Below are 17,271 nucleotides of genomic sequence, written 5' to 3'. Positions count from 1 at the left end.
AGACTCAGATTGCCTAGTAAGGTGGGGAGAATGGAAGGGAGAGAAGGCCCCAATTCTCCGATTAGAATTTTTATGGCTTATATCACACTTAAATGAGGATACTAAAATATTCTTCAATTTAAAAAGTTAACAGAATTTTTAAAAACTTAAATCAGCACTCAGACATACCATAGGCAACCTATCAATTGTTAATACCACCAACAGAATAGCAAATAGAACAATTAAAATTAGTATATTCTCCATTCTTTATATTGAACTAACCTTCCCTCTAATTTTTACATTTTTCTTAAAGTTTCAAAACTTCATATTAGATATGCTTATTGCTTTTTTAGGGAAAAAAAACACAGGTTAGGTAATTGCTTTGGAGAGTTGTTATGTAATTCTCTTTGAATTTAACCTTTAGTGTTCAAATTGATGTCTAACAGAGTACTACTATAAGACACAATATTATTATGGAGGTTAATGGATTTCAGGCATGTCAAATATGGATTTAAAGTCTATAATATAGACTGTGACTAAAGGATATGACATTTTGAGGAGGCTGTGCTGTACTTAGCACTGTGGTAGGCATTTGCCGTATTATTTCATCCACACAGTGGCCCTATGGGTTTTCTTTGATCTGAGACCCTACACTTATTCTGGTTACACATAATTTTATTTAATTATTTATTGTATTTATTTTAGTACCTTAGCAATAAATTTGTACAAATTTAACGTTTCTTAGAAATTCATCATTAATAGATAAAACTTTTCTTTTAAAAATAGGATAAAAGAATCAGAGTATCTCAACCCTTGACAAGAGGACCAAGTGCCTTTATTCCAGAGAAGGAAGTAAGTTTATCTGTCTTAAAATATACAAAATATGATTTAAAAATAATTTCATTGTATCAAAGAATATCTCTTTTTAATATGGAAGTCAGAATATATTTTGCTCTTGAGTTTCTTATTCACGTATCAGAAAACCATGGAGATATTTTCTTTTCAGCTTCACAGATATTTATAGAGCGCCGATTATGTGCCAAGCATTGACTTAAAAGAAGGGACTAGTAGAAATAGAATAATACCAGATCATTGCCAGAGTCAACAGTTTTTTCATTATCAAATCACTTTTTTAGTGACTTTACCACTTAAGTGCAAATCCAAAGTGACAGTAACATTTTGGGAGCTTAGTAACAACAGTTAATCTGGGTGAGGACCATGCACTGGAGAAACTGCCCTGCTTATGTCTATTTTTCTCAGATAGCTTGAGGCTGCTCTAAACTGCCTAATACACATAAAGACTTCCTGAAGCACAGTCATTTTTCACAATATATATTTGAAGATAATCTGGTTTTTAGGATCTATTGCATCATATGAATCTATTAATGTATCTTAAGCATCCAGTTAGAAGAAACTTCTGCTGGGGAAAGCAAAACAAAAATAACAAATATTCTATTCATAATTATATGTCTTTCATCTGGATCCCATTATATTTTTAACTGTCTTAGTCCCTGCAGTTGACAAAATGGTACAGAAGTGAGCAAATCAAAGTATACTTGGCTCCATAATGAGTTATACCGTTATAATTAACGTTTCCTCACAATTTATACTTTTCAAACATTATATTTCCTCTGGGATTAAATTTCCCTAAGTCAATAGTGCCTTTGTATAATTTGTATTTATTTTTCAAAAAAGACTGAAGCCAGCTCTGAAGAGTAAACAGTTTCTTAATAGTAGTGTGGATGTTTGGAAAGATCATTAGTCTGAACTTTAGTCAATCTGGATTCTAGACCAGGCTCTGTTATTAATAAGGTGCATGAGCTTGAATTTAATCTCTTACCTGTTTCCTTATCTCTAAAATAAGTCTAGACCTCTAATTCTGAAATACAAATAAACAATGAACCACTCCTAGAATTATGCATTTCATGTCCATTAACTCCCACAGGGCTGGGCCTTTCTACAAGGTGCTAATAAGCTCTTAACACCTTCAGAGCCAGTTCTTGGTGTGATGCCCAAACTGTCATTGTGTATGAAACTATATATAAGTAATCTATTTTTGAAAAAAACTCTTTTGATTTCCTAGGATGGAGAATGTCCATTTTAATAACTTCCCTTGTTTTTAGTAATTAATATTGTCCAGCTCAAGACAGAAATAACAGTATTCAAGTGTCCTCATTAATTTTTCATTTAACACTTTTCTACAAATTATCGTATATTCCTTTGTCCCTGACAAGACTTGAGAAAGCTCTTTTTATGTTGAATCACAAAAGCAATCAAAGGATTAGACTGAAAATATTTGTCTAAAAATGATGTGCTTATCTTCATAGGCTGATAAGATGAAATTGTAAATGTACGTAATCAGATGCTGCTTGTGCTTTACCACACATTGGTGTGACAATGGACAGGCAAATGGGCCCTGAAAAATCTGGCAAAACAGATGGAAGCAGCTTTTCTTCACTTTCATAGCTGTGTGTATAATGTTTGATAATTTAACATTTGTTGTTTAATAAATTGTGGTACCAGAGCCAAAAATGAATGGTGCTTTTTTTTTAAATTTGTTTCCAGTATGAGCAACTGCATAATTTCACTGTCTGTTAATATCAAATGAATATTCATTTGCTTCAATAGTGGCATAATTTATGTAAACCAAGGGTATGTTTATGTCTCAGTAGTCACTTTGTGTTTGGTTATAAGGTTGTCCAAGCAAACACAGTGGTTGAACGTACTAACTTTCTTGTGGAAGAATACTCTACATCTGGTCGTCTGGACAACATCACCCAGGTCATGAGTTTACACACTCAGTACCTGGAGTCTTTCTTGCGGAGCCAGTTTTACATGTTGCGCATGGATGGTCCCCTTCCTCTACCATACAGGCACTATATTGCAATAATGGTAGGTGCTTATTTTCCTGTATTCAGATAACATCTTCCTCACTTACTCTTTTTCCCTTCCAAAATATGTGTATGTGCCCATGTGTGTATAAAGCTAAGTATAATTTAGGAATTGAAGAAGTCTATGGGCTTTTGGATACCAAGTTTCTTGGATACATTTGTAATATGTTAAGCCACTTAATGCACTCAGTTTCTCATTTAATTTTCAAAAAAATCTTTTTCATATTTAATCTCTTACAGTTAGACACTTATAGCATGCAAAATAATATCCCACAAGTTTTGTCTTTTTTCTTGATACCTTGTTTTTATAAAAACCCAAGTTCATGACATTTTTTCTTAGTAATTTTATATATAAAGAATATCACTAATTTGGCCAAATAAGAGGAAATTATCAGTTAGCATTAATGGAGAATCTGAATGAGAGAAGATTTCTTGAATGAATTGTAACCTTCTAAGTATATTTCTTATTACAAACTGGTTAACTAGTTATTGGCAGGCAGTAGAGGTCAGGGAGGAGAATTATAAAGTTTTCTGTGTGCTGGACTTTTAATGGAGAAAAAGAAGAACAAGAACATGACGCAAGTGCTATATATTTGGAGAAGTTGGGGTAGAAACTGGACTGATAGGGCTGGCATAACTAGCCAGGAATTAGCAGATTAAGTTTGACCACATTTGATTTGGTTGTCTTTTTTATAGTCTTACTGAAGTTTTACACAACAACAACAAAAACCAACATTCCATGTTTTATTGAATGATGAACTTGACTGAGCTAAAATTATAGCTTAAGGTTTTGATGACAGTAAGGCTGAAAGCAGACTTAGAATGCTCACAAAACGCAACAGAAATAAGATGCAGAGAATAGAAAGAACAAAATAGTACTGTTTTACTGAGAAGCAGCCCTGAGGAAAAAAGAGGTCAATTGAGGGCTGATTCTGACTGCATAGGACGAAAAGGGTCAGTGAACTTCCATGTCATCTGAGTAGGAGGATGTGTGCAAATATGACTGAAGTCACAGTTATCTTAAAAAGGATAAGAGAATTACTCAAATTAGGATGAATCCTGAGTTATTAGAATATAAGTTAATGAGATTTGATTATGTTTTAAGTAGAATATAGTAGATACATTTATCATATTGAAAAGGAAGCGTATTTCCTATTCATAGCTAGAAAGTGGGCTCTGGCTTAATTTATACCAACTTCCAGACAAGGAAATAATTGGCTTCAGGTGACAATTATTTGCTTATACAAGTATCAACTTCATGTATTGAATCGATTACATCATTATGATGGACGTTTTAGAAAAATGATTCTGTAAGAAAAGAGGTATTGGCTATAAAAATCATTAACTCCATCTGAATTATTTGTTTAGAAATAGTGGAATGAAACTCTACTGTGATACTTTTATCAATGAATTTTTTCTTTGTGCTTTAGGCTGCAGCTAGACATCAGTGTTCTTACTTAATAAACATGCATGTGGATGAATTTTTAAAGACTGGAGGTATTGCTGAGTGGTTGAATGGTTTGGAGTATGTGCCACAAAGACTGAAAAATCTTAATGAAATTAATAAGCTGCTAGCACACCGACCTTGGCTGATCACAAAAGAGCACATTCAGGTACTGAGTGTTTCTTTGAAATAAAAAGGAATTTTCTTAGGACTTAATTTTAAATACTTGTATATTAGGAGCTCGAAATGTAAATAATAGTGTCTTAATAATTGTAGAAAAGATAAATTTAGAAAGTCAGTGGATTTAATTAAGCGTAAATGAATACTTCTCTTTAATAATGAATTAGCTTATACAAGTACTTTGGTGAATGGCTATGAGAAAATTTGGTAGTAGGTAGAACAAAGAAAATACACTAGCATAGGATGCCTGGGATCTAGTCTGTACTCTGTTACAAGTTTGTGTCCTTTTAGTAAATTAACTTCTATGGGCTTCAGTTCTCCCCTCTACAGAATGAGGGAGCTAGATTACATGAGTTTTAAACTCTTTTATAGTTCTAACATTTCATAATTTTTAGATTCTCAAAAAGTGATTTTGCAAATAAAAAAGTGATTTGCCAGCTGGTGTGTGAATGCTTAGATGCCTTTTAAAACTCAAGCTTAGATGAGAAATAGAGTTGTCGTGATTGACTGAGAGCACTTGTACTTCTGATGGTACTTCCATCAAAGCCCTACAGGGTGAGGTCATTATTCAGTATGCTTAGCACTATTCTTGGCACATGGTAATTAGTCAATAGATGGGAGCTATCATTTAAATTATCAGTAGAAACTTCTTAAAATCTCTGTTCCTAATGCACAGAAATGACCTTGGTTTTTTTATCCTCTCGTTAGACTATTTTGTTATTTGCCCTTTCAACCAAACAGTGTTTATCAGTCTGTATGCTCTCAGATTTGATGATCTGCCTGGGAATCTGAAGCACGATGCTGTCTTTAGATTTATGTTCTGATTTGATAATATGTTAGCTAGATAGAGGAATTAATCTTATTTATTTATTTATTTGTTTGTTTATTTATTTATTTTGAGACAGAGTCTCACTCTGTCCCCCAGGCTGGAGTGCAGTGGCACAATCTCGGCTCACTGCAACCTCCAACCCTCAGGTTCAAGCGATTCTCTTGCCTCAGCCTCCTGAGGAGCAGCTGGGATTACAGGCACCTGCCACCATGCCTGGCTAATTTTTTTTTGTATTTTTTGTAGAGATGGGGTTTCACCAATTTGGCCAGGCTGGTCTTGTACTCCTGACCTTGTGATCCAGCCACTTCAGCCTCCCAAAGTGCTGGGATTACAAGCGTGAGCCACAACGCCCAGCCTAATCATTATTTTTAATGTCATATCTTAATTACTCTGTGCCAGATACTTTGGTGGGGAAAGATAAAGACCCTGCCCATGGATTTGCTTGGAGTCTAGGGAAGAAGAAGAAAAGGGTAATGACAATAATCATTGCACAACAGTGTATGAATGTATGAACAAAGAGAATGGGACCAGAAAGTTTCTTTTCTGAAAGAGGTAATGTTTGAGCTAGGTCTTGAACAAGTGGGAGTTTTCAAGTAGAGCAGGGCATTTCAGAGAAAGAACAGAGTATTTAATATTATGGTATATTGGAGGAATAGCCAACAGTTTCAGATTATTGAAGTGTAGGGTTGTTTATGTAAGGTGGGAACTGGGAAGAATTGAGATCATATTGTATGACCCAATGAATACTGTATTAAAGAATTTGTATTTTCTTTCAGAAAGTTATGGTCGTCAGGGTTGTTATGGTACTCAGGGCATACACAAGAAAATTCTCCAAAATATTACAAAATATTTGTGTATATTCTTCTAAATTTTTGTATTTGTGTATTTTATGTTATTACAGTATTCATATGGAAATTATATAAAATATATTTTATGTGTATAAATTTACAAATAAATACACACAATATCCAGGGTTAGACCTCCCCCCAATTGTTACTTCTGGAAGTACATTTGATCACAAGACCATGGAGATCAATATGATAGAGAATTGAGAATCAATAAATGTTTTTGTGCCAAGTTGTAATATAAATACATTAGGTGATATAGAAGATAAATCACGATTGTACAGACTAGAAGCAGTGAGACCAGTCACAGTACTATACCTCAGAGGTGATTTGTTTTTTAAAGGCATGGGAGATACATAGGAAGGATAAGATTATAGTAATTATTCTGTATGAGGATAAGCAGGACTTTGGTGACTGGTAGGATATGAGGATGGAGAAAATAGGTAGGACAAGAGCATGACTAAGGTGTCCTTCTTCATGACATGAGCGTGCACAGGCTGACAGCAACAAGTGATGACATCTGCAAAGTGATGTCTAGTTACTAAAGGAAATACAGGTCTTTAATTCAAGATAAAATATGAGTTAAAAGTAAAATTGGATAGTTGTTTACAGATAAGCAAAAGTCAGCTTGAAGGAATGAATGGCCCATCCAAAAAGATATTACACAAGGAAGGAAGATTGTGGATGAAATACAGCAATAGAGAAAGGTCTATCTCAGGGTAGAAAATGTATTTCCCTCCTCAAAAATGTGGAATTGTTGAAGTCAAGAGAGATTAATGTCAAGAAGGGAGAAAGTAAACAATGTAAATTCTGTGGAGATCAAATTAAATAAGGACTAAAAAGAAATAGTGAGATTTGACCATTTGGGAGGTCATGTGTAATCTTAGTAAATGTAGCTTCAGGAGTTTGCTTGAAATAGAAACCAGATTGTAATGAATTTTTTAAAGCAGAAATGAATGTGAGGCAAGAAATTAGAGATGATGAGTGTTTGCTGTCCTTTCATATTTAATGATAATCCTGCAAAGATTGGTGAAGGCATTGTAAATCCTACCAATCCTTTTGGAAAGCTCTTTGGTAGTATTATCAGAAGTCATACAAATATTAATACTCTTTGTTCTAAAAATCCTATTAGGAAATGTTTCTAAAATAAGAACAAAACTGTAGCATGAAGATGCTATTTATAGAAGCAAATGAAACAAAATTAGAATGTGAATAATGTTACAGGAAAGGAGAAGTAGTTATGTACATCCATTGATGTATAGTATAGGCCTTGCTTAAAAATTAATGACAGTGTGGCCTTATGAAAAATGAACACATCAAAATGTCAAATTTGAAAATCAGAAAAATAGAGACATATGTGGTTATAACTGTATAATTACAATAGAGAAAAAAAGATACATAAAAGAGTGGTAGAATTTTTTTCAGTCAGTATTGCAACCATTTATTTTGTGGCTACAAGGTTAGGTGCATAGAGATGTAAAGCAAGTGTATTTTCTGGTGTATATTCTTTTATTATTAAATAATGACCTTTATTCAGCTACTCGGGAGGCTGAAGCAGGAGAATTGCCTGAACCCAGGAGGCAGAGGTTGCAGTGAGCCGAGATCGCGCCATTGCACTCCAGCCTGGGTAACAAGAGCGAAACTCTGTCTAAAAAAAAAAAAAAAAAAAAAAAGACCTTTATTTACATTATTACAAATTACAATAATGATATTTTTGTCTTAATGTATCTTTTTAAATTTTATTTTTAATTGACATATCCATGAGGTACACAGTGATATTTTGATATATCTAATGTATAGAGATCAGATTAATTAGGATACCCATCATCTCATTTATTATTTCTTTGTATTGGGAATGTTCAGTATCCTCCTTCCAGCTATTTGAAACTGTATGTTACTGTTAACTATTAATCATCCTACAGTGGTATAGAACACTAGAATTTATTCCTTCTATCTAGCTGTAATTTTGTTCATTAACAAGTCTTTCCCTATCTCCCCCACCATAGAGTGATAGAATTTGACTTTCTTTTCTTTTCCCTGAGATTTTGGTAATATATTAAATTATATATGTGTGTGAAGTTAAATAATGGGGAGTAAAGCAAAAGAAGGCAGTTTTATTTTTTTGTTTCATTTTGTTTTAGCCATTAAGTAAGCCAAATGAAAGTTTTAGATTTAGAAAGAGGGGAAAGAGAGGGATGAGATTCCCCCCTCACGCACACACCACACACACACACACACACACACACACACACACGGATGCACACACACATCGTGAGAGAGAGAGAGAGGGAGAGAAAATGAACACCAATGGGAAAGAATCCCTGAGGGATTCTTTAATTGGTGGAATTCACTCTTGGACAAAGTGGGTGGAGGAATTACTGTTTTTAATGGCTTCATTTGTGATCCCATCATTCAGCTGGAAGGCCAAGTGAAATACAGAATATGAAAAAATGCTTTGAAATTTTTAAAATTCTTATTCAAATGTGAGGTAGTATTCTACATTTTCTGTCATCTGCTGCAGAGGCTTTCTCTATTAGAAGATAGCTAGAGGATAACTGAAATTTGTCTTGCTGAATTGGGGTTTTTCATGATTTTGTGGGATGAAGTTTCCAATAAACCTTAAAGTGAATGGTTTTGTTCGATAATCTTTAAAGTCCTATCTAGCTTCAGTGTTCTTTGATTCTCTGAAAGTATTTCATTAAAATAGCATAATATATAAAAAAAAATGCTTTGGAAGCAGAAGATCTGTTGGATAATAAGAGATTTAGAAAAAGTACGATATAATTGTATTGTTAGGCATGATAGTTTTAATGGAGCATTGGCCAAAATCATATCTTTAACATGTGAAACATTTTTTAAAGAGAGTTTTAAGTTGTATTACTATAAATGGATATATGAAAATTGGTAGATTTTCATTGAAATTGCTTTGTAGCATTCTAGAATTTTGATATTTGCTCTGATTTGCTTTCTCATTTCAGAAACTTGTCAAAACTGGAGAAAATAATTGGTCTTTGCCTGAACTGGTACATGCTGTGGTCCTACTGGCACATTATCATGCTTTGGCAAGCTTTGTCTTTGGTAGTGGTATCAATCCAGAGAGAGATCCAGAAATCTCCAATGGATTCAGGCTAATATCAGTCAACAATTTCTGCGTTTGTGATCTTGCTAATGACAACAACATAGAGAATGCATCCCTTTCAGGCAGCAACTTTGGGGTTAGTTTTCTTAGCCATTTTTCTTTACTATTTTTGCTTTAAACTTCTAATATTAAAAATATCTAGAGATAATTGTTCTCCAATTAGATATTATATACTTAAAATATTTTTGCATAATTTTTATTACTGTAAAAATTTCTGATTTATCTCAAAGAGACTTTTAAAGCAAATACAAATTACTGCAAATCATAAAGACTAAACAGTGATGCATTCTAGTGATCATATGCTTTTAATGTTAGATCCTTTAGATGGTAGATCACAAAACAATATATTTATAAGATGCTGGAACAACCAATGGGGAAAACATATCTTCTGAGAGCAAAAAGTTAAAAATTGTGCTGTCTCATTTTTAAACTATACTATTTAATACACACCAAATCCTAGAATTCTAGATTTTATATACACATACATATATACTTATACGCTTTTATATTTATAACTGAAAAAAAATCATACTTCTGAAAATTTTGGAACCTGTCATGATTCCCTTTGAAACTGGTGAAAAACTCACTTAAGAAGTTAATAACTGTGCCTATGCTACTGCACATAGTTAGGTGACATTGGGAGGTGGACACATTTACCGGAACACTTTTAATGTTAATAGCACCCAACATTATCTTATCTGGTTCCAGATTGTTGATTCTCTAAGTGAGCTAGAGGCCTTAATGGAAAGGATGAAAAGACTTCAAGAAGAAAGGGAAGATGAAGAGGCGTCTCAGGAAGAAATGAGCACTCGTTTTGAGAAGGAGAAGAAAGAAAGTCTTTTTGTGGTCTCTGGAGATACTTTTCATTCATTTCCTTATTCAGGTACTTTTTTGCGTTCTTTTCCTGTTAGTTGTTCTTAGAACCCTGACAGAGCAACTTCAGTGTTTGCCATATGGATATGTAAAAATGATTCTGCCACCATCTTCCTCTTATTTAGTTCTCCTCTTCTACCTTACTCTCACGTTATTGCTTTCCCTCAGGCTGGTTCATCCTTGAATGTATTTCAGATTGAGTTGAGAGAAACTTTCAGCTTTGTAAGTTCATACCCTATCCTGGATAAAATGTTATTTAAAGTAGGTAAGTTGCTTATAAAGTTAGATGGGCATATTTAATTTTTCCTACTTTTATGATTTTTTTAAATGATAAGTGAAATATTGTTTCAATAGATAATTTTTTTTTTTAAATCTTTGCCTTTTTTTGTGGATGGGGTGTGTGTGGGAAGATTATTCTCACACTGCTGCTTTTCCAGATCAGTTCTAAAATTACACTGTACTTGCATTTACATTTCTTTGGAATTCTATAAAAATGTATCATTTAGGTCATTTTCTTAGATTGAATTTGGAGGAATTCATTTTGTGTTAAAAGCTGAGATTCTTTGCTGTATTCTTGAAAACAGTTTTTCTAACACTCGAAGAGACTGAAATAGGGAGGAAACTTTTCAATTACAACTAAGAAAGCTATTGAACACCACATAGTGATATTAAAACAACAGACTCAATACAAAGCTTAAACCCTTTAAAAGTAATCCATCTACATAATTTTTTTTTTTTTTTTTTTTTTTTTGAGAGGAGTCTCACTTTGTCGCCCAGACTGTAGTTCAGTGGCGCAATCTTGGCTCACTGGAACCTCCACCTCCTGGGTGCAAGCAATTATCTTGCCTCAGCCTCCCGAGTAGCTGGGATCACACATAACATTTTTTTAAAAAAGTAGAGTTCTGTTGATTTAAAAGAGGTCTTCAAAACTACTGCCTGTCTTAAAACTCATCAATTTCTTAAATTTTGAGAATTGTTTCAGCCATAACTTAACATAAAACATTAATCAGTAGTTCCCAGTTTTACCAGAAAGAACAAGAACGCTTTTTATCATTTCTCCCGATGATCTTTTTTATGAAAAATGTTACCTACCAAATTGAGTAATCATTTTAATCCTTTTAATTAATTTAATCCATTGAAGATTACTGTCACTAAAATCAGCCTCTAGTTCAGCAGGAAATTGCAAACAAAGAAACTTAGTGTTTGGGTTATTGCTTTAATATTCACTCTGTAAACACTTATTGAATACCCCATATAGTTTTAGCATGGTGTTAGGTACTAAGGTTTTAAGACTAAATAAGGCATGATTCTTGCCCTCAGGGCACTCTCATTCTAGTAGCAAATAATAATAATAATTGTAACACATAGCAGAATGTGAAAGATGTAAGAGCCTAGAAGAGGGCACTGAATCCAGTCTTGATAGGTGAAGGGTGTAGGCAGAAGAGGAACCTAGAGGAAGAATGCCAGCCCTTGGCTCTAAGATAAGTCTTAATACAGTTGAGTGTGGGGAGCCAGGTAATGGCTGAGGGGCATAGGAGGACATGGTAAACAGCATCCAGGCACGAGCAAAAGCACAATAGTAAGAAAACAGGATGCTGGGTCCAAGAACAAGTGGTTCTTTGTTGTTAGGATGTACATCATCAAACAGGTAGTGTAAAGAGAAATCTGGTTAGGTAGGTAGAGGCCCTACCGTAAGGATCTTGCTAACCTTAAGAAATATGTAAACTACCATATTTTGGACATTTCAAGTAGAGATGTCTATAAAACAGCCAGTCTGGAAATGTTTTGCACAGCGCTTCTCAAACTTCAGTGTTCGTGAGTCACTTGGGAAATCTTGTTGAGATGCAGAGGTTGAATCAATCTAGGGTAGGGCCTGAGAGGCCACATTTCTATCAAGCCTCTAAGTAATGCCAGTGCTGCTAGTATGCAAACCACTCTTGGAATACAAACGGTAGAAGAAATAGGAAATCAGGAGAGGGCTTCAAGTTCAAGGTAGAATTTTAGAAGTTATCAGCATATAACTGGGAACAGAAATTAAAAGTTGATTATAAAAATCAGCTGGAGAGAACAGGTGAGGGTGAAGGAAAATAATCTATGATGAACCTTCTAGGTAAACAAATGTTTAAAAAACGTAAACATTTTTATCAAAGTTAGTAATATCTGTGTTTTCAGAAATTAATTTATATGAGCTTCATTAAGATCACTAAAACTTGAAAAATATCAATGTTTTATTTATCTTAGGTCTTTTGAAATATTAAAAATATATTTTAGATTTCAGTCTCAACCTTCTTAAAACTTTAAGCAGAGACTACTGCCTTCAAAAGTGAATTTTGACTAGCAAGTCTTGGACCTTAGCCAAAAATTATGTTATAATTTTAATAGAAGAGGCTATTTCAAGGAAATAATGTCAGTATACATACATATACACCCTCATATATACACACACACACACACACACACACAAACTATATATATATACACACATATACACACACATACACTATACACACACACACACACACTATATATATATATAAAATTATATATTTCACTCTTAATCATTGTTAGTACCAAATTTGCTGGCTGCACAAAGAAAATACAGAAAAAAGACTCAGTACAACAGTCAGTTGAGTCACTTGTGTAGACTTACCATGTTTTAAAATAGAAATAAAAAGGGTTTTTTTTGTATAAAAAAAGTCTTGGTTTGACCAGTGTTATAAAGTATTCCAGATTCTTTGTCAGGATTCTAAGAATAGTTTTTCAAGTCTTTTGAAGAAAGTAAGTGTTTAAAATATTCTACAGGAGTCTATTCTGTAGTTTGGTAACAGGGTTAACTAGCTTTTACTGTTGTTTGTTTTTCCAGTTAGGTATTCCATTACTGCAACAGAATGTTCCTGTATTATGTCAGTAACTACTTCTTAGGGGCAGAATAATGCAGATAATGAACAAAATACTATTTCTTTTGAGTACAGACTTTGAAATATTTGTTTAGATAGAATTAAAACTAGAGTTTTAGGTTTAAAAATCAGAATGCTAATTTTAACTTCTTAAGATAAATTTGGGAAAAAAAGTATTTGTGGATTGAAGGACCTTTGTACATTTCTTTCTGTGAATAAAAATTGTCTAGGAAACAGGTGTTAATTGACTCCTAAATTAAAAATTAGTGCATAGTGATTTTTCCTAGGATCATTTCTCTTATTTGGCTGACTACTTACTTTTTACTGTTTATTTTAAAATGTTTAGAAGGCATACAACTTGAAAATGTATATGAGCAAAACAAAAAGTAAAGAACCAACTATGTAATAGTCAACTCCAGTATCAATATTTGCCAAATAAAACCACTTGGTTGTGCAGTGTCAAAGGAAAAATCACTTCTAGAGAGACACTGTTTTATAGAGTTTAGTTATTATTTACTGTTTTTGATTTGATTTTACTTTGCAACCTATAAAACTCCTTTTCATATCAGCCTCAGTGATTGCTACTACATTTTATAATTTTTGCTTCAGTTCTATTATTATGTAATGAACTGAATTAAGGAAAGCATAAGCTGGTTTGTAAATGTTAAGAGATAATGCATTCAAAATGCCATTTTTAAAGTGTGTCTGTTGACCTGAATAGAGTGCTGGAGCACAAGGAGAAAATAAAGTGGTTATGGGATTGGGCGGGGGATAAGCCTGAATATTCTCTTCACAGGACTGAAAAATCACTTAAAAGTTTCAGATCAATTTAAGCATCTAATGTTTAGACGTTTTCCACATCATCTTATACATCTACACATTGTATTTCTTATTGACACAGTTACAGTACTGACAATGGTATTAGTAAAAGTTACAGTTAATTTATTTCTTAAATGGATATTTCTTTCTGTAGTAATGAAACAAAAAATAGATACTAAGTGTGTAGTATAGTACTTGGTATATCATAAATACTCAATAAATGCCAATCTCTTTTCTTTATATGTAATAAAGAAGTTTGGTAAGAACTTTAATAAGATTCATCCAAAATTGGGTAGCCAGAGTACTTAAGTCTTTCCTGCTGTGATTATCAAGCACCCAGTTAAGTCCACAGCAGAGATCTAAAGACAGCTGAAAACCTGTGAGAAAAGAATACTTATTAGGATTTTCATACAATAACTAAGATTAAAGATAATGAAGTATTACTACCAGGTCTTTCTTTTGGAAGAATTAACATAATTACATTTGTTTTTTAAGCCTCTCAAAATTTTCCCAGTTAAGAATTACAGTGTTTTTTATTATACCATAATACTGTTTTACTATTTATTATTTATGAAATGTGACATTTAATACTAAAATACTTACAATGAAAGTATTATTCCTTTCAGGGAAATAGCTAGTTTTTTATTTTGAGAAATACATGTTCATTTTCTAGACTAGAAGAAGCTAGTAAATAAAGCTTGTTTATTCCCTTTTAATGGTTAAAATCAGAAAAAAATGTAATTATAAAGACAAACCAACCTAAAATAAAAAGTGAGATAGAACTATTTTTACATAAATTAATATACATTGGACATTTAAACTTTTTTCAATGATAAATTGTTAATGTCATCAAGTATGCAGAAATCAGTTTTCTTAAAATATTATTATTGCCTTGCTATCTTCTTGAATGCCATATTGGTAATATTCTAATCATAGTCTGATTAGTCCATATGTTGTGTACTTTTTGTTTTCATATGCATGGAAAAGTGCATATATTTTAGGCATAAAACTAAGTAAATATTCACAACCTGAGCCTCCCCATTTAGCAGTCAAGTGAATTAAGATAATGATAACAGCGTCCAAAAGTCTGCTTTCCTCCCCATTGAGTGTCCTTCCTGATCCTTCTCCCTATGTCCTTCTTTATAAGCTAAAAATAAACTATATTGAACTAATTTTTACTGTGAATGCATCAAGATAAACTTTGTTAAAAATTACATGGTGTTTTATCTTAAACTCAGAGTGGACTTTCACCTTCATCTCTTCTCCTTCCTCTCATCCCACTTCATCCTCTGGAAAGAGAAAAGCAAAGCAAAAAAATGGTTAGCATTATACTCACAGGCCTATGCTATCTTCCATTTCTAAATTAGTAAACTAGCATATTGATCCTTCACTACTACTGTTTAGATATTTCAGTTTAGTCAGTTTACCTGGAAAACTAATCACATGGTAAGACTGCCACAGTATTTGGTAATGAAATTATATTTTAAAATTTAGCAGTATATATTTTATATAAATTTAAGTCAAGAAGTCAATGTTTTCACTTTAGAAATCCATGGAAAAGCTAACAAGTGGAAAAAAATGGAGTTCTGCTTTATTGTCTTAACATGTACAGTATCCTTAACACTCGATTGTTTATTATTGTCCTTAGAGTTTGAAGATGACATGATTATAACGTCTGATGTCTCTCGATATATTGAAGACCCTGGTTTTGGGTATGAAGACTTTGCCAGACGAGGAGAAGAGCATTTGCCAACATTCCGAGCTCAGGTATAATAATACATCTTTAATTCAGACAAACTAGAAAATACTGTCATTTTAACTGTCAGGTGTTGAATATAAAAAATTGGCATCTAAAGAATTTTTGATAGGATCTAGAAATCTTTTTATTTCACCTAGTTTCAGCCTAGTCTAATTGGAGGTCCCAATAGATGGATAATTATTTCAACATTTTTCTCCCGAAGAAGACAAAAGGAAACAGTCTCCTTTATTCGGTTACTTCTGTTATTACATGGTATTTGCATAATGTTTATACCATTTTTTGGAGGGGAAGAGGGAGGAAAACAAGTGACATCACTTTTTCTTGGAATAAAATCATACACTAGTAGTCATGGGCTTAAGGGTTACTCTAATCTTCACCCCTAGGAAATAGCCACCACAGTGATATGACTCCTAAGAAGGTATATGATTGAATTATGACAAACTCCTTCTTGTTTATTTTAGATGACCTGCTAACTGTCCATGTCACTGGATAGGTTTGTTCACATAGGAATATTCCAAGGTTTCCTGGGGCCCTTCAGATAAGGGCATAATGTGCATAGTACCTGACTATAGGAGGTGACCAGAGTTCATTACTAATATGGCAAATCCCGTACCCTATGAAGAAACATCCTGACACTCTGATCTAACTGATGTGAAGGGTTCTTGGTAAAACCTTAGTAAAACTGCAAACCTAGAACTCAATTAGAAATATCCTGATATACTTGCTTCATTAGTTGTTTTAATAAAGACATAGAATTTACATGGAAAATACCAACTTTGTAATTAAATACATTTTATTCTTTTAGGACTATACCTGGGAAAATCACGGGTTCTCCCTGGTGAACAGACTTTATTCTGACATTGGGCATCTTCTTGATGAAAAGTTTCGGATGGTCTACAATCTCACATATAACACTATGGCCACCCATGAGGATGTTGACACAACCATGTTGCGCAGAGCTTTATTTAACTATGTTCACTGTATGTTTGGAATCAGGTACGTTCGTTGTAGAGACAGTTTTATACATTTCTAAGTGAAAGTTCAAGCATGAGTTTTATTTTTGTCCTGTTTAGAGGTATATGACTCTGGGAAGAAAATATTACATGTAGACTTCTGATTTTTAAAATTTCACTTTATGGAGAAGCATTTTTCTTAAGTGTTATGAATCTTAACATTGATGCACATATAAATTTACTATGGAGGGAAAAAAGCATCAGTAATCATTGGGGATACGATAGAATTAGATCAAATTTGAGAATCCTCCCTGGAAGAATAGATGAGTTTAAAAAAAAAAAACGTGTAGTGTCCCTTTAGATCACTATAATAAATTGTGGTTTGCATAGTTTTGTTTTTTAAAAATTATTTTTTAAGGAATGGTAATTAGGGTATAAACAAAAGTAGAACAGATTGTGCCTTCATAAGCTTACATAAGGTCATATAACACTGAAATGAAACATATCAGCCAATATAAATTAATGACCTCTAAATTTAGAACATTAGCATTGAGAGGACACTGAGTAAATGAGATTGAATAGAAAGCACTATTTTGGAGACTGTGCCTTTTTGAGTTGTGATTTTGAGGCTTTTTTTTTTTTTTTTTTTGAGACGGAGTTTCG

At 33.1% G+C, this 17,271-nt stretch overlaps 1 protein-coding gene across 4 annotated transcripts in view; it reads left to right on the top strand.

Annotated features, from left to right (window-relative positions):
- The window catches only part of SESN3 (sestrin 3), a 67,647-nt gene that overhangs the window by 38,676 nt on the left and 11,700 nt on the right, over nucleotides 1-17,271 (top strand). For 3 of the 4 annotated variants that reach the window (XM_017505265.1, XM_037730216.1, XM_017505266.2), the window contains exons 2-8: nucleotides 766-831; nucleotides 2,674-2,871; nucleotides 4,301-4,483; nucleotides 9,147-9,383; nucleotides 10,016-10,190; nucleotides 15,545-15,663; nucleotides 16,461-16,651. In XM_017505265.1, coding sequence (XP_017360754.1) covers nucleotides 766-831; nucleotides 2,674-2,871; nucleotides 4,301-4,483; nucleotides 9,147-9,383; nucleotides 10,016-10,190; nucleotides 15,545-15,663; nucleotides 16,461-16,651 — 1,169 coding nt within the window. Of the gene's footprint in view, nucleotides 1-765; nucleotides 832-2,340; nucleotides 2,448-2,673; nucleotides 2,872-4,300; nucleotides 4,484-9,146; nucleotides 9,384-10,015; nucleotides 10,191-15,544; nucleotides 15,664-16,460; nucleotides 16,652-17,271 lie in introns of those variants that run through there. The other variant, XM_037730217.1, reaches the window with a different exon arrangement.

This window comes from Cebus imitator, unplaced genomic scaffold (genome assembly GCF_001604975.1).
Source record: "Cebus imitator isolate Cc_AM_T3 unplaced genomic scaffold, Cebus_imitator-1.0 Scaffold336, whole genome shotgun sequence".
Taxonomy (NCBI): domain Eukaryota; kingdom Metazoa; phylum Chordata; class Mammalia; order Primates; family Cebidae; genus Cebus; species Cebus imitator.
This window is presented reverse-complemented; position numbering and strand designations above follow the sequence as displayed.